The 23,280-nt window shown below is 43.3% G+C and overlaps 1 protein-coding gene across 1 annotated transcript; it reads left to right on the top strand.

Moving 5' to 3' along the window:
* Positions 1–1,595: 1,595 nt before the first annotated feature.
* LOC107400135 (disks large homolog 5-like) lies at positions 1,596–9,881 on the top strand. Its single transcript, XM_076544078.1, has 6 exons — positions 1,596–1,684; positions 4,123–4,281; positions 5,619–5,750; positions 6,600–6,783; positions 8,323–8,438; positions 9,578–9,881. Exons 1-6 carry the CDS (start codon positions 1,596–1,598, stop codon positions 9,735–9,737), a joined length of 840 nt encoding a protein of 279 aa, XP_076400193.1. The 3' UTR covers positions 9,738–9,881.
* The last annotated feature ends 13,399 nt before the right edge of the window (positions 9,882–23,280 follow it).

Here is a 23,280-nt window from a genome sequence, read left to right as displayed (position 1 = left end):
GTTTGTGCACTGTGTTATTTTCCTCAACCTAAACCCTAACCCTAACCCTAACCCTAACCCTAACCCTAACCCTATACCCTAACCCTAACACTAACCCTAACCCTAAACATCTAACCCTAACCCTAACCCTAACCCTTACCCTAACCCTAACCCTAACCCTAACCCCTAACCCTAACCCTAACCCTAACCCTAACCATCTAACCCTAACCCTAACCCTAACCCTAACCCTGTCCAGCACCCTACTCAGAAATGTCTCCCGTCTCTGCATGGAGCACTCTAGCCCAGTGTTTGATCTGACTGTGTGATGGGGTTAGTTTGGCTCTTTGCCTCTCTGTTCTGGAGTTGTCTTTGGCATCCAACTAGAATGTATCTACATCCTGCTTCCTTCCTGTCAAATCAGAGTCCTAGCATGGAGCCTTAGACTCTTTGACTGTACACCATCATTAGCAGTCTTGAGGAAGAAGAGAGGTGGTTCCTCTAAAGTCTCTTATGGACAGAGGTCCTGGGCAGGACCTCTTACTGACATTGCTTATCTACACCCAGTCTTGTAACAAATCTGGGCATTGGGCAGTATACCAAGGTACTCATCAGGAACGTAAGTGTCTGCATTCCATCCTAATTTGAACTCTGAATGAAAGGAGTTGGGGTACCATCTGTGGTTCGATAGTATTTAATTGCTCATTGATGACTAGAGGGATATTGAAGAAGGAATGAGACACTCCTGGGCAGTGTTTGGATAGTATAGCTATGTTCCCAACATGGGATGTACTATGGGGCCTCCAATGAAGCGAAGAGAACTAGGGTTAGGAAGGAGGACGTGCTGAATGGCTTCCTCTATGTTCCAAAAGAGGCTCCTAGAAAGTGAACCTGGGCTTCTGGTCAGTTATGGGAGAACCAATTAGCAGGGTGGCAAAGGCTGTTCCCCATGACATCAGCAGTCCCTTCTCTGGACATTCTATTGTATCCTGGAGAGCACTTGGCATCCCCTGTGATGTCACCAGTGTTGTAGCGACATCAACTGCCTCAGGGCATCCTTCAGTGCCTAGAGGCTAGAGCATAGACATGCTGCTGGCAAGACTGAGGGGTCTCCTTGGAAGACAGAATGGAGAACATCCAGAGAACAGAGAGAGGCAGAAGGAAGCTGACCCTGAGTCTCAGAAGAAAACAACAAAAAGGGGTTTCTGGGGAAGGCACAGTGAGTGCTGGGCAGGAGATGGGGAGCTTCCTGGAGGAGGTGGGCTAGAACTGGGCCTTCCAGTAATGTGGCAGAGGAGCTGGAGCCTCTGAGAAGCAAATGGATTTCCCTGCTTCTCATAATTCCTGCAAGTCCAGGGTTCAGAACATTAGTGTGTGCTTCCTCTAAGCCAGGATATAGCAAGGCCACAGTTGTTGTGCTGGCCATGTTCATCTTTTACATTTCCTGGGTCTTGGGGGTGTAATGTAGGGACAGAAGGAGACAAGCAGGAGGCAGAGGGACTAATGTGTCCCCAGATGAGGCCGGTCATCACTGCACTTCAGCTTCGGGAGTTTCCTTTAGTTGCAGTGGATGTCGACACTAGTCACATGGAGAGACAAGTGCTTCTGGCCAAGAGATCATGTCCTCAGTCTGTCCAGCAGACCCTTCTGACCAGCTCTCCCTGACAGTGTTCCCTTCGGGTCCTGAATCAGCAGCTGAGGATGGCAGGTAAATTTTTGTGTAGTCAAACAGCTGTAGAGATTTGGGATGAGGGCACTGATTGGCTCCTTTGTACAAGCTCTGCATGTTCTGGGCTGGCAGTGGGATGATTGGTGAGTCTGTTAGCGATGTTGTGTCTCTACATGACATTTCAAAGCCAGCCATGGGCCTGGAGTGACCAGGCAGGAGATCTGGACTGTCCATAGCACCTGAGTGTTTGTGCACTGTGTTATTTTCCTCAACCTAAACCCTAACCCTAACCCTAACCCTAACCCTAACCCTATACCCTAACCCTAACACTAACCCTAACCCTAAACATCTAACCCTAACCCTAACCCTAACCCTTACCCTAACCCTAACCCTAACCCTAACCCCTAACCCTAACCCTAACCCTAACCCTAACCATCTAACCCTAACCCTAACCCTAACCCTAACCCTGTCCAGCACCCTACTCAGAAATGTCTCCCGTCTCTGCATGGAGCACTCTAGCCCAGTGTTTGATCTGACTGTGTGATGGGGTTAGTTTGGCTCTTTGCCTCTCTGTTCTGGAGTTGTCTTTGGCATCCAACTAGAATGTATCTACATCCTGCTTCCTTCCTGTCAAATCAGAGTCCTAGCATGGAGCCTTAGACTCTTTGACTGTACACCATCATTAGCAGTCTTGAGGAAGAAGAGAGGTGGTTCCTCTAAAGTCTCTTATGGACAGAGGTCCTGGGCAGGACCTCTTACTGACATTGCTTATCTACACCCAGTCTTGTAACAAATCTGGGCATTGGGCAGTATACCAAGGTACTCATCAGGAACGTAAGTGTCTGCATTCCATCCTAATTTGAACTCTGAATGAAAGGAGTTGGGGTACCATCTGTGGTTCGATAGTATTTAATTGCTCATTGATGACTAGAGGGATATTGAAGAAGGAATGAGACACTCCTGGGCAGTGTTTGGATAGTATAGCTATGTTCCCAACATGGGATGTACTATGGGGCCTCCAATGAAGCGAAGAGAACTAGGGTTAGGAAGGAGGACGTGCTGAATGGCTTCCTCTATGTTCCAAAAGAGGCTCCTAGAAAGTGAACCTGGGCTTCTGGTCAGTTATGGGAGAACCAATTAGCAGGGTGGCAAAGGCTGTTCCCCATGACATCAGCAGTCCCTTCTCTGGACATTCTATTGTATCCTGGAGAGCACTTGGCATCCCCTGTGATGTCACCAGTGTTGTAGCGACATCAACTGCCTCAGGGCATCCTTCAGTGCCTAGAGGCTAGAGCATAGACATGCTGCTGGCAAGACTGAGGGGTCTCCTTGGAAGACAGAATGGAGAACATCCAGAGAACAGAGAGAGGCAGAAGGAAGCTGACCCTGAGTCTCAGAAGAAAACAACAAAAAGGGGTTTCTGGGGAAGGCACAGTGAGTGCTGGGCAGGAGATGGGGAGCTTCCTGGAGGAGGTGGGCTAGAACTGGGCCTTCCAGTAATGTGGCAGAGGAGCTGGAGCCTCTGAGAAGCAAATGGATTTCCCTGCTTCTCATAATTCCTGCAAGTCCAGGCTTCAGAACATTAGTGTGTGCTTCCTCTAAGCCAGGATATAGCAAGGCCACGGTTGTTGTGCTGGGCATGTTCATCTTTTACATTTCCTGGGTCTTGGGGGTGTAATGTAGGGACAGAAGGAGACAAGCAGGAGGCAGAGGGACTTATGTGTCCCCAGCTGAGGCTGGTCATCACTGCACTTCAGCTCGGGAGTTTCCTTTAGTTGCAATGTCTATCGACACTAGTCACATGGATAGACAAGTGCTTCTGGCCAAGAGATCATGTCCTCAGTCTGTCCAGCAGACTCTTCTGACCAGCTCTCCCTGGCAGTGTTCCCTTCGGGTCCTGAATCAGCAGCTGAGGAAGGCAGGTAGATTTTTGTGTAGTCAAACAGCTGTAGAGATGTGGGATCAGGGCAGTGATTGGCTCCTTTATACAAGCTCTGCATTTTCTGGGCTGGCAGTGGGATGATTGGTGAGTCTGTTAACCATGTTGTGTCTCTGCATGACATTTCAAAGCCAGCCATGGACTTGGAATGACCAGGCAGGAGATCTGGACTGTCCATAGCACCTGAGTGCTTGTGCACTGTGCTATTTTCCTCCAGGCTTCTGAAAGCACAGGCAGACTTCAGGGCCTGGGTCCATGAATGCTGCATCCTGTGCTGTTGTGAATTGGCTCAAAGAAGCCATGTCTGTGTTCCCTGAAGCATGTGTAGGGAGACAGAGTAAACCTCTGATTGCTTACATAGCCACATCTCTACAGAATTGTGAGAAAGCTGAGATTTACAGAGGGTACATCTTCACCTGGCCTAAAATATTTGGGTTGACACTGAGTTGCAGAGTTGATCTTTCTGTTTGGGCCTCAGGGTGGTCTGTCCATAATGCCTTCTCATTATGCAAGTTCACTTGTGTCCATCTTCCCACAGAGGCTGCGTTGGAGCCCTCATCCCACCAATCATCCTCACCAAGAAAGAGGTGAGGAAGGAGATGCAGAGGCTGAACATGGAGCTGCAGCTGGTGACAAGGGAGAGAAATGAGCTGCGTGGTCAACTATTCTTCATCAGGAAAGGACCTGTGCACAATAGGTATCTCTTGTTTCAACCCTTCTGGTGTTAATCTTGCATCTGCAAAGTCACCTTCATCTTCATTTTAATGTCTTGGATTCTAGGAGATTGAACACTCAGGGTTTCCCTGTGCCCAACTTCATGTCCCTAAATGGCTCTCAAAATAGGGAGAGAACCTGAAACCTGGGTGGGAGGGAGATGGGGAATCTAAATATTCTGCTTCTTCCAATGAAAACCCAAACCTGTGGTCTAAGTCACATAACTCAGGGATTGAGGCAGTATTGTTTGAGTTCCCAGAATGCATTTGAAAAGACCATGACATGGCTTATGTGAGATACTAGCTGCTGTGAGTTTGTGTGAGGCTTTGAACTTGCCTGGTAGGTAATTATGTGCTGGAAGATCCTGGTAGCAGGTGGATGCACCTGGTCCGACTTGGTCCATTTCAAGGAGTGACTTTAAGTCTGGGGCTCATCACTGTTTCTCTGTTTTCTTGTGAGTTATACTGTTAGACAGTATTACTCCACACATTTCTTCAGTATCCCACTGTGTGCTCTCCTCTCTTTCACTCTTTCTCGAACTCTCTGCCTCTCTCTCTCTCTCTCTCTCTCTCTCTCTCTCTCTCTCTCTCTCCCTCTCTCTCTCTCCTATATGCGTGGCTGCATTGTGTGAGCATGCGTGTGTGTGTGTGTATGTGTGTGTGTGTGTGTGTGTGTGTGTGTGTGTGTGTGTGTATGTATGTGTGCTTATATGCATTTGCAGGTTTGTGTGTCGTGTCCCTCCAGACTCTGGAAACCAGGCGTCTGTGGTGGGCCTGATGATTTGCCTGTCTCACACTTTCCAGGTGATGCCAGTGCTGATATGAGATCTGTGAGCCTCACTTTAAGCAGCTCTGCTCTTGTCCTATGTGCTTACTTTGATGACAAAAAGGAATCCCTTGGGGAGTTTTTATAGCTGTCCTGATGTTGGGTCTTATCTCCAGAATTATGTGCTCTGTCCAACTGTGTAGTAATAGTGACCCAGAATCAAGAATCCTTGTCCTGAAACAAGAGAAACATCATTGCAGGTTTCTTGTGGGCCAAGACCTTTAGGATAGACTCCTGGGAACAAAGAGCTAGACTGCCTCTCCAGGCCTACTGAGTGGGCTCATGCAGCAAGGACACCCTCCATCTGAACACCCAGTCTCTGTTGGCCTGGGCCAGCTTTACAAATTAATTAAGCACCAGGAAGTTTCAATACATAGTAGCCAGACTGAGGCCTCCTCTGTGTTGTGGTAGATCAGGACAACAGCCTGTGTTCACGTGATCCTTGAGGACTATATTCATAAAGTTCTTTGTTTCTGGTGTCATGCCTTCCCACAGGCCAAATACTTGGTATGAAGATCTGAAGATGGAGCATGAGGAGGTCATGACTGACCTACAGAGATTGCAGAATGAGAACACCGAGGCTTCAGAGAAGGTGGATGAGCTTGCCAACCTGACAGTCTTCTATCGGTAAGTGCCTGTTGGCATGGACCCCAGTAGTTGTTGAGTGGCCATCTCTGCCCTTCTTTGTCTCTAGACTGGAGAGTCCACAGCTCTGGTTCTGTCCTTTTTGCACCTTAGCAAGCATCTCTTTGACTTGTGTCACTTGCACTTAGTTTTGCTAAGTATGAAAGAGACTATCCACTCCTCCCACCATTGTCCTGGAGCCTCAGGAGCCTCTAGGTAGAAGAGCAAACTGAGCTGTGGTGGTGACATTCCAGTACTCTGGAGGCAGAGTAGGCAGATCTCTGTGATCTCAAGGCCAGTCTGGTCTACAGAGGTGTTCCAGGACAAAGAGGACTGTTATACAGAGAAACCCTGTCTCAAAAAACAAACAAAAAGAAAGAGAGGAAGGAAGAAAGGAAAAGGAAAGAAGAAAAAAAGAAAAAAGAAAAGAAAAGACAAGCGATTTGCACTATGTGGGGAATGTCAGGCAGCCCTGGGCATCTCAGAGCTCAGGCCCAGGCTTTAGAGATCTGGTTCCTGTGGAACCTGTAGATAGAATAAACTCCCCTTGGGTCTCCTGTCCTCTCTCAGAGGGTATTTGTCCATTACTTGTTTATGTTCAGGACAGTTGAGGGACTCCTCTTTCCTTTGAAAGGACATGGATCCTTATTGGTGTAGGGGTTTTCTGAAGTATTTTGATTTTTTTTAATTAGTTGCTCTCTTATTTGGCCTTTTGATTGTAGCTGTCATGGCTATTTTAGGCTCTTGGCTATGTCTTCCTGAGAACCTGGGGTATTTGTCGTGAAGGTTCCTGGAGGCAGGGGTGGCAGAAGGAGACTGGCAGGGCCTTACTCTGCAGAGGGTCTTTTCCAGTGGTCTGCACAGCCAGGTCCTAATGGAACATACTCAGCTTAAGGACCAGGTAGCCATGCTGAGGCAGGAGAACAAGAATCGGATAGAGGATTGGGTCCTGCTGAAGCACCACTTGGAGGCATTGAAATTGATCTGTGAGGACCAAGAGGAACAGACCAGTGACCCCCAAACCCAGCAACAACAGGTAGGGGCAGGTAGGTGGGTCAGGCTAAGGTCTGGCACCATTTGCCCATTGGATTCTCTGTCTGCCCGTCCACCCCCCTGTGCTTTCAACCATCACCTTACTCATCCATGCTCCCATCCAGCCACCCACCTCATGCTATCTGAGGTGTTCACTTCAGTGTCCATGCACAAGTACTTCTGGGAAGTTAGCCTCTTCTGAGAAACTAAATTATTGGCAAGCCATGCCTGGTATTCTGCTTGAAACTGCGGTCCAATGAGGGAAATGGGTCAATAACATATCACACCTACATGTCATTATGATAGGTAGGATGCTATGCACAGAGCTTTGAATAAGTGAATTGTGGGTCCTGAGGCTCATGTGATTGGCAGGGGTCATGTGAGATCACAGAGGGGAAGCAGCTTACTGTTGGACCCCAAAATTTAGGGTCTCAAGTGGGCACCCCAAGAACCCAGACTCCAGTCCAGTTGATGCAACAGCACGAGGTTTTTATTGAAACTTCTATATAGAAGGGCAAACTCTGCTCCTAAGAGCAAGAGCCGCATCTTACTGCAGCCCCATAAGGGCTTATAAAGGAAAAACCCACAAAACCCACAAGGTTACAATTTCCATACAATTTCATTTCACAAGATCATGGTCTGATCACAGAGTGATCACAGAGGGGGTACAGTTACATAAACCTCAAGGGGGGTATCAGGGCGGGAGTGGAGTTCACACAAAGGTCACAGTGGTCCTTCCTGGAACACCTGCAACTATCCCAGTCCCAGTTGAGCACATCTCTTAACAGAAATCTTTTTACATTGTTACATTGTGGCAGGGGTGGTTGAACAATGGCTGAGTCAGCTTGCTCTTGGAACTAGATTTTTAGTTTCTCATTTCCTGGTGCTTGAAGTTTCTCTTTTCCTGAGGCTTGGGGGTGTAAACCTGAAGGGCTAGGGTCTTTTATTTACAAGGAGGAGTATCCCATGTAAATGTCAAATGAGTCCTAATCATAGTCATAGATTTGGGTGGCATGTGGCCTTCTCCTTTCTTCATGAATCCCAATGTGTTCTCGTCCCTCTGACTATTGGTTCACACTGACATAAGCCCGAGTAGCAGCTCATGAGCCATGTTTTCTGTGAGTGCTCCTTGAGATCTCTACCATTGTGGAGAATACAATCTGCATTTGATTAGTTGAACAGATTGGTGGACAAGCTGAGTGTCGGGGTGGGTGCTTTGCTGCTTCTGAAGTAAATTCTCTAGCCATCTCAACAGAGTCTGACCCAACAGAGCACACTCCTCACAGCAGTATTAATCCTCATGGAATGATGGCAGTTGTGAGACTCTTCTGAAAGTGCTGGTGTGCTTCACCTACTCATCTGTACATCTTGCATGATGTTGTGTTCTGCTCACTTCTTTTTCTATGAGTGTAGTATAAGCTCTTTTGGCTTGCCTCACCTACCAGTAAGCTGTTTTGATCCTTTGTATGTGCTTCATGTGTATGAGACTGTGTGCATGCCTGTATACAACTCTCCACTAAGAACACGATGTTCTAATGAACAGGAATTTGAAAGATTGGAGGGAAGCCTGCAGGTCCTGCGGAAGCAGAAGGAGATGATCACCCAGGAAAAGGACTTGGCAGAAAAGCTGCAGCATCACTTTGAGGTCTCCCAAATGAGGTAGGAACCGAGACTGGGGGGAGCAGGTGGAGCCACGGGGGTACCTTGTTCTTGGGATCACTGTCATTTATGGGCTCCTACTGACATGCATGGCTCCCAGCTACAAGCAGGGCAAGAACACTTCAGAGTATCGTTCAGGTTGAGTTAACAAACAATTCTGTCCAGGAATCAATATATTTAATACTTAGTGTGTCTGAGCAATTGTGTCCTTTCTCCCTTCTGAGTGCTCTGGTATGGCCTGAGCAGGCTTTCCTTATACTCACAGAGATCTGCCTGCTTCTGCCTCCCCATGATGGAATTCAAAGTTGTGCATCACCAGGCCTTGCTGAAATTACATTTTCACTTAGGAACATCTCCTGTAAAGAAGAGATTCCTACCTTTGAATACTGCTCTGTGCAGCATTTTCCCATTTCCTGGGACGAGTGTTCTCTGGATTGAATAGGTTAAGGACTTTCCAGAATGAACCCAGACAACTGCTTCAGCTGCAGGGAAGATCAGAACCTTTTCGGGAGTGTTCTGTAACAGACTGTGAAAGAGTCAGGATGCAGATTCCTAGCTCTGGTCCTAAGGAAACCACAAGTTTCTGTTTAATCACAGAGCCCATGCATGGCCAGTGTTCTCAGGCACACATCTCAGGAAATGCTGCTCTAGGATTACTGACTGATTCTGTCTTGCATGTTGGTCATGTTCAAGGTGCATGGGCATGAGTCCTGAGCTATCTTCATGACCTTGTTTGAGTATCCAGATTGAAAGGCTGCAATATGGCTATCAATAAAATGATGTGGTTGATCAGTAACTCATCATGAATAACAAGTATCACTCCTGTGCTGTTGACTATGTTATTAATACGTTGTTACCTTTACAAAATGATGTCCCCAGACTGTAAGAGAAAGACCCTTTCTTTCTACTAGAACAGAGAACAAACACTACTCAGTCAAATTCTGACAGGTTTTAGGGCTGAGGAAAGTTCTAGGCCCAGCTACTCTGTGACTCTTATTCCTTGGGGATACAAACAATGACTTCAGTCAAAGATCCATGTTGACTATCCAGCACAGTTGAGGCGGTGGGAGGCAGCAGTTTAACAGCTGACAATGGCAGGTCCCCAGCATGATTGGGTCCTAACTGCCTTTCCCTCCTAGGTCAGAGAAAGTGATACATGCACTGGAACAGGCCACAGCCCAGGATGAGAGCCTGCTTCAGAAGGAGCTGTTAAACCAGGAGCCACCTGCTGAGCCCAATCTCCGGGAAATTCTGGATTATGATGCACTTTCCCCCTATTATTTTATTTCCTATGTGTGAATAGGCCTTGGTTATACCTAGCCATTAACCCAGGATGGCTGCTTCTGGGCCTTGACTCCATTTCCTTATTGACAATACTGTTTGAGAAACTGAGGAAGCCAAAGGAAGGCAGACACCTTGAAACATGGCATCATTCACCCTAGGATCAAGGCCTCCTCAGAAAAAGAACCCCATCATAGCTTTGAACTTCCCATGAGGCAAAAACCATCTGACCTCCAGGTCACCTAGACCCAATCTAATCCATGTGTCTGTTGGCTCAGTACTCCTGAAGAAAAAAAAAGCATCAAAAATAAGACTGAGATACAGAAAACCTTACAAAATAATTACTCAGAACCCTGACATCCACCAGCAAGTGGCCCCAGTGAGGAATACAACACCAAGGAGGGAGGAGGTGTTGGAATATAAAATTTATTATGTCAGTTTACGGTCAAGGACTTTCACAAGCTGACTGAGTCCTCAGCCCTCCTTTTGTGGCAGGAAATCATCTTGGAAGACTTTATTGATGTCATGATGTTATCCAGGCAGACCACACCCAAAAGCATAGGATTCTCTCTCCTCCTCCTCAGGGTTGCAGTGCTGAATCAGACCAACTCCATGACATGCAGAAGCACTGCTGAAGACAGTCCCCACAGATGTGACAACAGTCCCTCTTTCCATGTAGGAGTTATTTGATCTTCCATTAGGAGGACCAATGGGGATTCTCAGTTTCACATCTGGACTGAAGGGATCAGACCTGAAAAGGTTCTGTAGAAGGTGTCAGAGTCACCTTTGACCTTTGTGGACACTCAATGATCCTTATGGAGTTGTGGGTCTTGAATAATCACACAGGCAAATGTTGATTGAAACAATCTCATAGTGGCCAACACATTGCAGGATCATCCTGCTGCAGAACATTTTCACAGATCAGGTAGCCAAGTCTGTATATATATATATATATATATATATATATATATATATATATATATATATATATATATATATATGCCAGCAGAGAGCTGTAATTCATCAGAAAACATCCCTTAGTGTCTCAAAGAGTGCTCTATGAATAAGCCAATGATTTATCAGTGATAGGGCCTAGCAGTCATTTGGTTGTGAAAGCTCAGATAATGTTCTGATGTTCAAGAGCTGTGTCAGGTGTTTATGGATCATGTGAACATCAGCTGAATGGCATGTTCCAGAGAACGAATGGCAGCCTCTATCTAGTTCAGGGAGGTGGACTTCCAGTCCCTGCTTTAGGATGAGATCTTTTGAGTATAAAGGAAAGGTGTATGGGAATCACCTGTGCACCATGTGACAGTAGACCAACTAGACAGTACAGCATCATGACCTGCAGGGAGCACGGCCTGAGTGTGCTGCCAGTGTTGTGCCTGCAGCTGATGAGATCCAGGCATGGCCCCAGATGACCTACATATATCACAACCTTATCTATCATAAGCCTGAGTTTTGGGACAATTCTCACTTTCTGAATATTGGATGAAGACAGATCCTCAGGACCTACAATTTATTCACCATACAGCCCTGATTCCCAACAGAGAGAATCATAATGGATTACTGGGTTTATCTTAAGCCTAAAGGTGACAGGAAATGATATAATTTGGAGCTGAGTAGGTGTGCAAGCAAGCATGTTTCATAAAGGGAGGACCTGATGCTGTATTTGAAGGTGTATGTTTCTAATACATGGAACAGGAGTTAGTGTAAACCAAAATGTAGAGACGGGAACAGACAAAGCATTAAATGCATGAGGATCAGCATGCAGTTCAGAGCTGAGGAAGTAACATGATATCCAGACATGCATGACTATGTGCAGGTGCCTAAGAAAAATAAAATAAAAAAAGCTGTGGGGTTCAGGAACAAAGCACCAAGGAGACTCAGAAACTGCATGGTGCAAAAGTATTGGTGTACATTAGAAAGATGAACTTTCAGAAGATTTATCTCTTTGGGATGGAAAGATTGCAGCTGAGGAAAAGCCTTGGCCCAGGTAGACCTTATGGTGAGTTTGCACATGGAGGTGTTTGGGATTCCACTCTTGCTAGGATGAACAGGAGAGGGCTTTGAAGAAGTCCTGAAGCATATCCAGAGCTACTGGGCATCCAGGAGGAGTCCGGGTGTATCAATCAGTGTTCATCCTGATGGACCATCAAGAATACTTTAGTGAAGATGACTCAAGTGAATTCAACAGTGTTTGAGCCAAAACCTGTAATGTTTTTATCCTTGAACTTAGTATAAACTGACTTATAAAGCACCAAATAGGCATGGCTATGCTCTTCTTGAAAAGGCTGTTGCAATCGGTGACTGCCTTGCTACCACCTGTCCAAGGCCAGGCACAGGCTCCAGGTCTGTGCTGCTCAGTCTGCAGTGAGAGAATTCTGCATAGCTTAATTTTGTGTTTGATTTTTGGTTTAGGTTCTTTATCTTGATTATTTTGGTTATGGATTCGTTATTTTGTTGTATTTGTTCTTGTTATTGATTTTCAAATTTTGTTGAGGCTACCATTGATTCCCCCATTTAAAGACCCATTAAAATATTTTTTATCATTAAAATAAAAGTAATTTCAAACTCTTCACACATGGACCAGTTTGTTTTGTTGTGTGTGCTGTCACACTCCTGTAACCCTAGTACTCACTCTTAGAGATGGGTCTCTGCAAGTGCCAGGCAGCCTGCGCTACATAATGACCTCCCTGCCTGTCAGGGTGACACAGGGGATTGGTGGATTGCCAGGTTTGGCCTCTGGATACATACTTTGCGGTGGAATCAGTATCCATACTGTATCCATGCTGTCCTGCATTTAGCTATCCCTAAAATATGGTACTCTATAGACACACTTCAATGAATTGGTCATCAGGACTGAACTATTGAGAAATGCACCTTTCCTGCTCTACAGACTCTCAGGAAATAAAACCATTCATTAAGAAAGTCTAAAAGAAATCAGGAAACCCAGAGCTATCTGCCTCTGTTTTTTGTTTTTTTCCAATACAGTATCATTGATAAGCACACAACAGAGATAAGGACCTTTCAAGTCACTTTAGGAAATAGCTTTTTGTAGATGCTGTTGGCCTTGACCATGCATTTGGTGTACTTATTTTCTATTTAGATTTATTTTTATTTTATGTGAATGGGTGTTTTTCTTTTTGTACATCTGTGCTAGACGTGACTGCAGTTCCTGAAGAGGACAGAAGAGGGCAACAGATCCCATTATAACTGGTTGTTATACTCTTGTAGGAGAGCACCAAATGCTCTTAAGCTTTGAACTCTCTCCAGCTCCTGCAGCTGGCTTTTGACTTTCCAGCCCTATGTGCTGTATAGGTTGAACTGGATCACCTCTGACCAAAGAAGTCTCTGGAGACGTGTAGGGACGGGTACATGAGGTAGGCATGCTAATTGTCTGAGGCAGCCTGGCACCTATGCAGGGCTCTGGTGTCCCCACTGATCTCTGGGTGTTCAGGATCATACTTCAGTGTTACTTATAGTTAGGGTTGGAGCAGATCTGTCACCTCTCATCTAGGACGACAATGTAGATTAGGCACATCTGATGAAATTCAGAGTTGAGATGGCCCTCCATGGGCCTGGGTTCGTGGTAAAGAATCCTTGAGTAAACAAGACCCCCTAGGGTAGTGTTTCTCAATCTTCCTAATGCTGTGACAGTCTGAGGTAGAAGTCGTTCCAGGGAGGGAGAAGCTGCCTGACTGAATTTGAGAAGCTCAGAAGCCAGGTACAGTTTATCACCCCTGAAATCTGACATGCAAGGAGAGTGCTCTTTTCCAAAGCAACTGTTGGCATTTTTGTGATGGGAAGCACCTGGACACACATTTCTGTCGTGTGTCTGCTCTAAGCAACCTTACTTCTCACCACAGGACTACACTGACATATGTAGGATTTCCCATGATGCTCATAATCTTCTGGCCAATCAGCAGAGAGGAAAGGCAGGACCAAGTCTGGTTGCTTAGAGACTTCTGGAGAAGCCCACCTGTAATAAGAAAAGCTATTTCCTGCCTCGATGCCAGGCTCCATGCTTGAATAACAAAGAAAGGAAGCAGACTCACAGATGCCCAGAGTAAGATGAAGTGTGTTATATGGCAGTTGAACTGAGGTCAGAAGGTTCCAGGGAGTTGTGAGATACCCAGCTGTGCCTAGATGCTTATGCTGAGGGTTAGATCTGGCCTGCATTATGAACAGGGACGCTGTGGGGTTTAAATAAGAAAAGGTCACATTACGCATGACAGCTGGAGGCTTACCTTAGTGCAGAGTCAAGAATCAGTCTCAAACTCACAAATATAATAGTACCCCTTAACATGAGGAGCCCATTTCTAAAGAAACAGGATGAATGGGAATTACAACAAGAAGGGGCACCTGTTTTAAAGGTTCTGGTGATGTTTTCAAGAGCTACTCTGCCTCATCTGACCAAGCCATTCTAGGCCATTGCTCTGAAAGTTACATTCATAGACCAACAGTTTATTAAAGATAATGAGTGACTAATTCCGATTCAATATAATAGCATACCGATATATTCTTTTGCATTCTTTAAGACAGGGATTACAGAGAAGGTCATTCCCCAACTATAATCCTATCATTCCATTCCTGGACCTCAGCCAAGCTTTATATTGCAGAGTTTAGCCACAATGTCCTCACTGCATTGATTCCCATAGGAGTTCCATTATGCAGAGTTCTTTATAGGCTGTCTATAACAGATTATTACAGACTGCATTTCTTTGCTTAAGTCTACATTTCCCCAACCTCAACCACCTTTTGTAGATGAACAGTCTTATTAAATAAGAAACACAGAGCCAAATTCAGAGTTAATAGCCCAAGAGGTCAGAGCAATAGCTAAGAGCTAAAATCCTTACCCTTCACTGCCGCTCCTGTCCTTCCCTCCCCAAGAGACCTCCTTCTTGTGTGTTTGTCCTTTTTATTGACTTTCTGTTCTGCCTTCTCATTGGTTGTAAACCCAACCACATGACCTCCTCGTCACTGCCTGTCTGTACAGATCTCCAGGTCTTCTTTGGTTGGTATTGAGATTAAAGGTGTGTGCTCCATGCTGGCTGTATCCTTGAACACACAGCTCTAGAGCTGTGAATTCCCTAGCTCTGCCTCCCAAGTGCTGGGATTAAAGGTGTGCACCACCACCGCCCAGCTTCTGCTATGGCTTGCTATTAGCTCTGACCCCCCAGGCAACTTTATTAACATACAAATAAAATCACATTTCAGTACAAATAAAAGATCACCATAACCTTTTCTCTATTTGGCCTACTTATACTGTAAGGTTTCAGTTTTACCACATTCTTCCTAAGGAAACAATAATTTCTCTAGTATATTTTCTTGTTTATTATATCTTTCCAGTTTTTTAAGGTAAACATAAATTATGACTACAACAAACCAGAATGAGAAAAACATTAATCAAGTTTTAATTTTTATTATTTCAATTTTATTAGGTACTTGCCTTCTTGTATGTCTGTGTACCATGTGCCTTTGGTATCCACAGAGGTCATAAGAGGGTGACAGACTCCCTGCACCTAGATTTACAGGTATCTGTGAGCTGTTATTTGGAGTCTGTATTCACACAGGGGTCCTCTGGAAGAATAGCTAGTGCTCTTAACTGCTGAGCCATGTCTAGCAACCTACATGTGCTCACCACCAAGCTCCAAGTTGAGGTAGCTGCTCACCCATGTTCCCATTCACCCCTAATGGGGTAGCAGAGACACAGCAGTGGCCAGAACCCCTGCTGCCAGCTCAAGGAGGCTTCAGGGGGCAGTGCCATGGCACTGGTCAACAAGGAGAGCAAATTCCTCAAAGGACATCAATCACATCCAGCACTCCCTCCCCTTCACCTGCAGCAGCAGCAGCTGAGCAATGGCTCCCACATCACCTCCATGTGCTACAAGACCAGGCTGTGCCAAGCATTCAAGAAGAGCAGAAGAGGCAAGTAAGGGGAGAAGTGCCAGTTCGCAGGGGTTCCACCAGCTGTGCAGTCTCACTCGGCCTCCATGAATAAGACCCGAGGTGTGCTACACCTTCCACAGATCACCTCCTGCCCTCTGGTCCAGGCTGCCATATCATCCAGACAGTAGAGAAGCTGCAGCCTGAACTATTGTGGGAAGTTGTGGAGTTGGGTCACTCTACAGACCTGTGAGCTGTGACTGTGTTAGGTAACAAAGTGCATATTTTTAAAGGCCAGGTGGTCATATCTGCTTTTGAGATTTATGAAACCATGGGTCTTTGACTCGAGTAGAAATGAAGCAGAGGTTAAAAAATGTCAGTGGTCACTAATGATAAAATTGAGATGAATACACAGATATTTGTGGACTAAAATCAAGACCATGGCATTGACAAGTGACAAAATGAATGGAAGTATAACATTTCCTTTTTATGAAAAATAACACATCTCAAACTTTCCTTAAAGGCTAAAGAAAAGAGTAAGTACTGACTCCAGGAACCAGAGGTCACCCTGGAGAACTCTGGTCACAGAAATGCTTGAACTATTGCTTCTGCCTCTGCTTCCACTTCCACATCTGTTGCTGTTGCTCCTGCTTCTGCTGTTTCTACTTCTCATGCTTCTGCTTCCTCTCCAGAGGCTCCAGCCTCTGCTGCAGCTGCTTCTGCTGCATGTGTTTACAGCTGTTGTTACTGCTGCTGTAGCACAAGGTAAATGAACCCACTCTACAAAGGCACAGTGGGTGTACTCACAGCTAGGATTCTGTTATTAAGGAGAAAGGAGAAAAGGATAAGTAAGGCTGTGACATGCGTTGAAAATAGATAATCATTTTTGACTTACAAAACAAATTCTCTTTTGGGCTGACATTCATGATGAACATATTTTATTTACTGTGATGGGTTTATACTCAAGGCCATAGTCAGGCATTTCTCAATATCACAATCATTTACATAGTTGGATCCCATTTCCACTTAGATGGAAAGCAGTGTTATACAAATACAATCATCACAGCTGGCAAATGTGAGGGAAGCCATTGCCTTGTCCTGTGGTTAGATGAATTCATCCACACAGAAGTCAGACTGCTGTTCCTCGCCAAGAACCCACTTGCCTCCAGTTCCACTCACAGTACCTGCCGGTGTCTCCTGACACAGATAGATCTGGCTGCTGTTTCATCTCTGACTTGAACTTGGAGTTTTCTGTCCCTGACCCTGCAGGGAAGTGACACTAAACACTCCAGCATCTTTCTGTTCTTGAATCTTTTTTGTCTGGCTTTTCTTTTCTTTTTTTCAAAGTTTTTTTTTTTTTAAATCATTTAACATACCAACCACAGATCCCTGTCTCATCCCTCCTTCTGCTTCTCCCCCCAGAAGCCTATCATCAGGAACAAACTCCCAGAAGAACTCTTTATGAAGTAATGGCCCAGAAGTTCAGGAAGTTACATGACACCGTGTGAAAATCCTGTAATGGTTGGTGAGGCTCAGTTCCCTCCCTGAGGGCTGAGTTCCCACTGGAGGAGAGCTGCTGACTGATTCCTGTGAGTGCTGTCCTTTGGAACCCTGTGTTCTTGATGTGACTGATTTATAAGTGTATATTTAGTGAGGAGTTCTGCTGGGAGTTTGTTCTTGATGATAGGCTTGTCCTGACTGAGCTGAGTGGAAGGCATAGAGCAGAGGAAGGAGGAGAGCTCCCACTCATGGTGTGTATCCTTGCAGGAACTCTACCTGATCACGTGAAATGCTGTGATTTGCATGTGCTCTGTCTATTGTTTATATTCTAACATAATAGAAAACTATGGCTGCTGTGGTTAAAATGCTCAAGAAGGATTTAATGCCAAGACTTTGAATTATTGTGTGTTGTTTATTTAATACATGCAACCCTTGAAAGAGCATACGAGTGAGCCTTCTGTGGGTCCTGCCTTTGTTAATTGTGGATTAATCCACATAATAAAATCAATAACCATAAGCTGGTAAAGGAAAGAGAATGAAAGGAGCTGGAAAAAATCCTTTAGCAATCTGTGGGCCATAGTTTAAAAAGACCTGTTTCTGTGGCCATTAAAAGTCCCAGTGATGAAGGACGTTATTTTACAAGCTGTTCCTGGTTGCAGCACCTATTTCCATCTCCACCCTCCTTTCTCTAGGTGGAAGAAATTCACATACAGAGAGGCTAAAATGGCAACCACATAACAGAGCATTTCATGAGTGTCCCTGCTGTCTCCTCCTTGAACTTCTGGCTTTTGCACTCTGTTCCTCAGACCTGCACTCTGTCCCTGTAACTATGGTTATTGCAGTTCCTGGGCCAAGACCTTAGTCTTCTTTGAAGTTGCTCAGAAGGGGCTGCCACATGTTCTAGAAGGAGAACGACAAAATCAAAATGACTTTTCCCTTATAAGTAGTTCTATTTATTTCTGAAGAAGGAAGTTTGTCAAAGACCTGTTTCTAGACATCTTGCTGAAGAAGCACAGAATTAGAGGGCAACCAGAGGTCTTCACAGGGATGTGTGTGCATCAACCCTAGGGGTAATCTCTGGCCTAAGGTAACTAGTGTACATTGCCACTCATATCTAACATCCCCCAATACCTGGTAGTTAAGGTGCTTCTCTGGTCTGTCCTTTAAGGAGCTTCTCCTGACCTCCAAAGAAGGACATAGCATAAGGTTGAGATTCATCTCTTGGACTGTGATTTCAGATCCATTTCCCAACATTCCCAAATTTTAATAGTCAGGGAACCCATTGAAAAAATACATTACATTGAAGTTAGCATTGCTTTATTTTTTAGATAAAAAGAATTTAGAACAGCACTTGAGAGGGCAAGAAACTACCCAGAGCCATTGGTTGACAAGGTGATGGTGTTTGAGTCATTGGGTGTCTCTTTATAAATCTGTAATAGGGAAAGGCATGTTGGGTTCAGGAAAAAACAGCATCTCCTGCTCTGGGACAGATACGCTGCTGTTGAGCATGTCATAAATTACTTTCACTTTTCACTGACTTGTGCAAACCCCTGTGTCACACTGTGGTTTATTAGCATCTTCTTTACATTAATTTCCCAAGCACAGCAGGGCAAGAATTGATTTTAGCCCACAGGTGAAGGTAATAGTCCATTTTGGGGATATGGAGGCAGGAACTCAGTCACATCACATCCACAGTCAAGAGCTGAGATATACAAATGCAGCCATGCTGCCTGCTTGCCTCTGCGTATGCTCCAGCTTCTTCACTGTTACACAGTTCAGGTCCCAGCAATGAAGTGGTTCTGCACACTTTAGGGTGAGACCTCCATCTAATTAACAATCTATAAATCTCCAACAGATGTGCTCAAAGCCAACTTAATCTAAAGAATTCCTCATTGAGGTTCTCTCTTCCCAGGTGACTCTAGTTTGAGTAAGCATCAGAATAATTAAAAACTAACACTCACACTGCTCCAGCATCATTGTTATACTTCTTGGCAATAGGTAACATGAAAGAGAAAATTTTAAATGAGCTAGCAACATTGAACAACCTCAGTAGACATTTCAGCCATTTGGTGTCCTTCCTACAAACCCAAATAACTGTGATTTCTATTTCTCTTGCTTGCTTTGTAGCCGATTTCTATAAGCCCCTAGTGATTCACCCAGCTATTCAAGAGACCTGTTACTAGAAGAACTAAAGATACACCACAGTGCTTCACAGGTAAAAATCATTTGAGCTGTTTTCTAAGTCTTGTGGAAGAAATACATCAAATGAAAAATCACTGTTCCTGGTTGTAGACCAGCAAAGGTAGATATCTAGGATGTTCGGGATCTTCCTGCCTCCTCCAGACTGATCAGAGCCTTCTCAAATCCTGTATTGAGGTGATGTTGACCCCTGTTTAGACCAAGATGATAGTGCTGGTCAGAGCAGGGTTATTATTCCAGAGGGGCAGAGCAAGGTAAAATGTGTAAGGAGTCAGTTCCCTGCTGAGCAGAATGTCAGCTACTGTTTTCTCAGGTCCAGACAGGAAGAGGTAGGGCTCCTTCTATCAGGAAAATTTTTCTTAAAGTCTTCTCAGTGATGGAATGTTCACCTGGTATCTCCTGAAATGAATTAGCCTCAGTGAGAGCTCTGCAAAATCCTTTGATATAGGCCTTCCAAAGTATAGTGTTCATGACTGTGAGTAGTAGTCAGATTTAATAAAGTAGTGCACTCTAGCAGTCCTGGTCCCTTGCTTGGGTACTAATCATTTCATCCATTTCTTGATTAGTATCTGCTAAAATTTTTACTGTAATAGTAGTAATTTTACTAATCATAGAGGCCATATTTGAGATCTCTCTTTATATTCCAGCAACCATTCCTGGGATTGGATATAAAAGCTCAAAAATGATCCTTAGCATTGCAAAACAACATCATACTGCCTCCAATTATAGGTGTGCCTTTATCCCTCTTATCAAAAAATAGATTTTGCATTGAGAAGGCTAGAGTTAACATGTAATACAGTCAGGAAATGAAACACCATCATTCTTGATTCAGTAATATATGTGTCCTTGTTTTCACCCCAAAATCTCAGTGATCAGAAAACATCTTGATGTCTCCCATAAAGTATAAAATTCTTGAAGGTGTTGGCTGGTATAAGCAAGACCATTTCCAGTTTTAAGTTGTAATGGGAGTCCTAGAAAGGGCACCCAAAAAGAGTTATTTGACAAAGTCAAGTTTTAGATAAGACACAACTGTATTTTTTGTGGAGGTGCCAGTGGCCCATGCTAAACACGGGTTGTGCTCTGCAGCTGACTAGCTAGAGAGAGGCATCATGCATGCCTGTAGTGAGCCTATTCTGAGAATAGACATCTAGATACTTGATGGCTGAGAAAGAATAATTTTAGATGAAAACTACAAAATACTCTAACTACTTATTGAATTTTTGTTTAACCCATTTTGGCCTCCAAGGGAATTATAGCAACATGCAATTATTTTAGGATTGTTGGCCACTATATTTATATTATCTAGTAGAAATATTTTTAAAACCCTTTTTTAAAATTCACTCTTATTTTTAAACCCAGCTAAGCCTGTTTACATTGTTTTAACTTCTTATGATATACAACAATATAAATTTAAAAGAATTTAGTTTTAGTAATCACAAATACAAGAAATATGGGTGGTGTCCTGGCTTTCAATTTCTGAAAGACATACAATGCAAGTGTCTCCATTTTTTATATTAAAGATAAGACAAAATTTCTTTTGCTAGCACTGTACACATTGGATGCGTTCATTACTGGACCAGGCATAAGCAGGGAAAGCTCCTACAGTCTCAGTAACAGACAGCTCATGGCACCAAGCCTTTGGTTAAGCCTCCTGCCAGCAACCTGAGTCAAGGCTGCTTCTAGCTCTTCTCCTAGGCAAGCTTTTTTTCTATGTTCTCTGGAGAAAAATGAGTGAGCAGTTCACTATTACTGTCATGTTTTAATAGAATTGAATTTATTACTTGTTTATGTACCTAATTACAAAGCAAGTTCCTTGAAATAAAGGAATAGTGAGAAGTTCCACTGAAACACATCATGAGGGTTATTTCTTTCAGTGTAAAGTCTTTCAGCAAGGTAAACTGTCTGTGTAAACAAACTTCATTCATTTTTAATCATTGCTTTTGGCCTAACCTTGAAAATATGAACAGCATTCTAACTGAAGCTTTTCCCTGTAAAATGAAATAGATTTGTAATTAGTATGACTACAAGTATAGTTTTAGAACACTTTAAAGAATTTTATTATTTACGAGGTGATCATCATTAACTTGTATGACCTAATTGTGTTTAACAGTTTACAAAGAGTTGAAAGTTTTTTCTATAATTAGGATTTTATAATTTTTATCCTTGCTGAGTTTGAGTTTTAAAAATTTGGATTGAATATTTAACTTAAGATCCTTTAGCCTCAAATATAAAACTTAAATAAAAACAGTTCATAGAATTGAACTTTCCTTTATTTTTTACTCTTTCAGGGTGTACCATTATAGAATATCACAGTTTCTTGTACGATTCAGTTTATGTAAAGAGCTAAAGCTTAAAAAGTTAGGAAAGACCAAGAGGCTAGATATAATATCTTCAAGTGAATTTTTGCTAGCCTAAAAAGACTGTAGGTATTTAAGAGCCTTATTATTCAAATATACCAAATTTATCAATCACATATTTGTTTCTTATTTAAATTTTCCAACTCTGGAGGCAGAGCCAGGCGAATCTCTGTGAGTTCGAGGCCAGCCTGGACTACCAAGTGAGTCCCAGGAAAGGCACAAAGCTACACAGAGAAACCCTATCTCGAAAAAAAATTTTTTTTTCTCCAGAATCCTGGTGTTCAACAGTTAACAAATACATAAGTGGCTAGACATACATCTTTTGAGTCAGGATCTTCTATCCTGAGTAGACCTATATTTCCTTAGGGATATCTCATGATATTAAATTCCATCTTTCTCCAGAATATTTTGAGGAACTGTGATTGCCTAGTCTATAAAGGAGATATAATAATAACCAAAGGGGACAGTAGGATTAATAACTTTTATACATGCTGCCTATGTATAAATTTTTAAAGTGATAACCTTTGGTTACAAGTTTTCAGCTGATTTTGTTATACATTTTACAAATTTTAACCATGCCCCAGGAATTTACAAATCCAAAGTTAAAGAAATTATATGTTTTAAGGTACTATTTTTTGAGATTAGGGGGCAAAGAAATTAAGAGATAAAATGTGTTAGAGTACAAAGTAGATAGAGTTTAGAGATTTTCATCTCTTCATTACACTTTTTTAAAATTTGTAAAACTTGGGGCTGGAGAGATAGCTCAGAGGTTAAGAGCGCTGAATGTTCTTCCAGAGGACCTGGGTTCAATTCCCAGCACCCACATGGCAGCTCAAAACTGTCTGTAACTCTCATTCCAGGAGATAACACTCATGGCAAAACACCAACGAAAAAAATTAATTAAAAAAAAAGTTAAAATTTGTAAAACTTTTGTAACAATTCTTTTCTATCAGGTTAAGGCAGCCTCCATTTTTAGTATAACTCTATCCTTCATGTGCAAATACATATATGAAGTGAGTTAAAAAAAAAACCTATGACTGAGCAATGTCTAATAAAAACTGATGGAATATAGTAAGGTTTTACTGTTGAGCTGTACAGTCAGGAGAAGGTACTATCCATTTTGAGGAGTGTAAGGAATTTGTGTATAAAATACATACTCCTTATTTTTTTGAAGAGCAATCTGTAAAATCACTAAGAGCAAACTCTACAGGATTTTTTGATGTAATTTTGTGTCATACCCATTGAGTATTTTCAAAAACTCTTAAAAGTTGATGTATTGGGTAGTGATTATCTATAGATCCTGTGTAACATGATAATGCAGTCTGCCAGTGGTCATCAATTTAAATCAAATAATCAAATAAGCTTCATATTATCTACTGGCAGTAATTTCTGTAGGTTCCATACCAGGAAGTTGTTTAAAAAGTATCCTTTCCGTTATCAGTAAGTCTATCATTTCTTGATAATAAGGAGATGCAGGTACTTGTGGAGAATCATACCTCACATCATTGTCTATAATACTGTTACCTTCTGGACATATACTTTCAGTAGGAGATGAACACTCACTTTCTTTCCCACATGGAAGTACAATCAGAGAGCAATCTCTGGCTATGGAATAA

This window comes from Peromyscus maniculatus, chromosome 9, assembly GCF_049852395.1.
Source record: "Peromyscus maniculatus bairdii isolate BWxNUB_F1_BW_parent chromosome 9, HU_Pman_BW_mat_3.1, whole genome shotgun sequence".
Classification (NCBI taxonomy): Eukaryota; Metazoa; Chordata; class Mammalia; order Rodentia; family Cricetidae; genus Peromyscus; species Peromyscus maniculatus.
The sequence above is the reverse complement of the archived record's forward strand: the minus strand, read 5'-3'. Positions and strand labels throughout refer to the sequence as shown.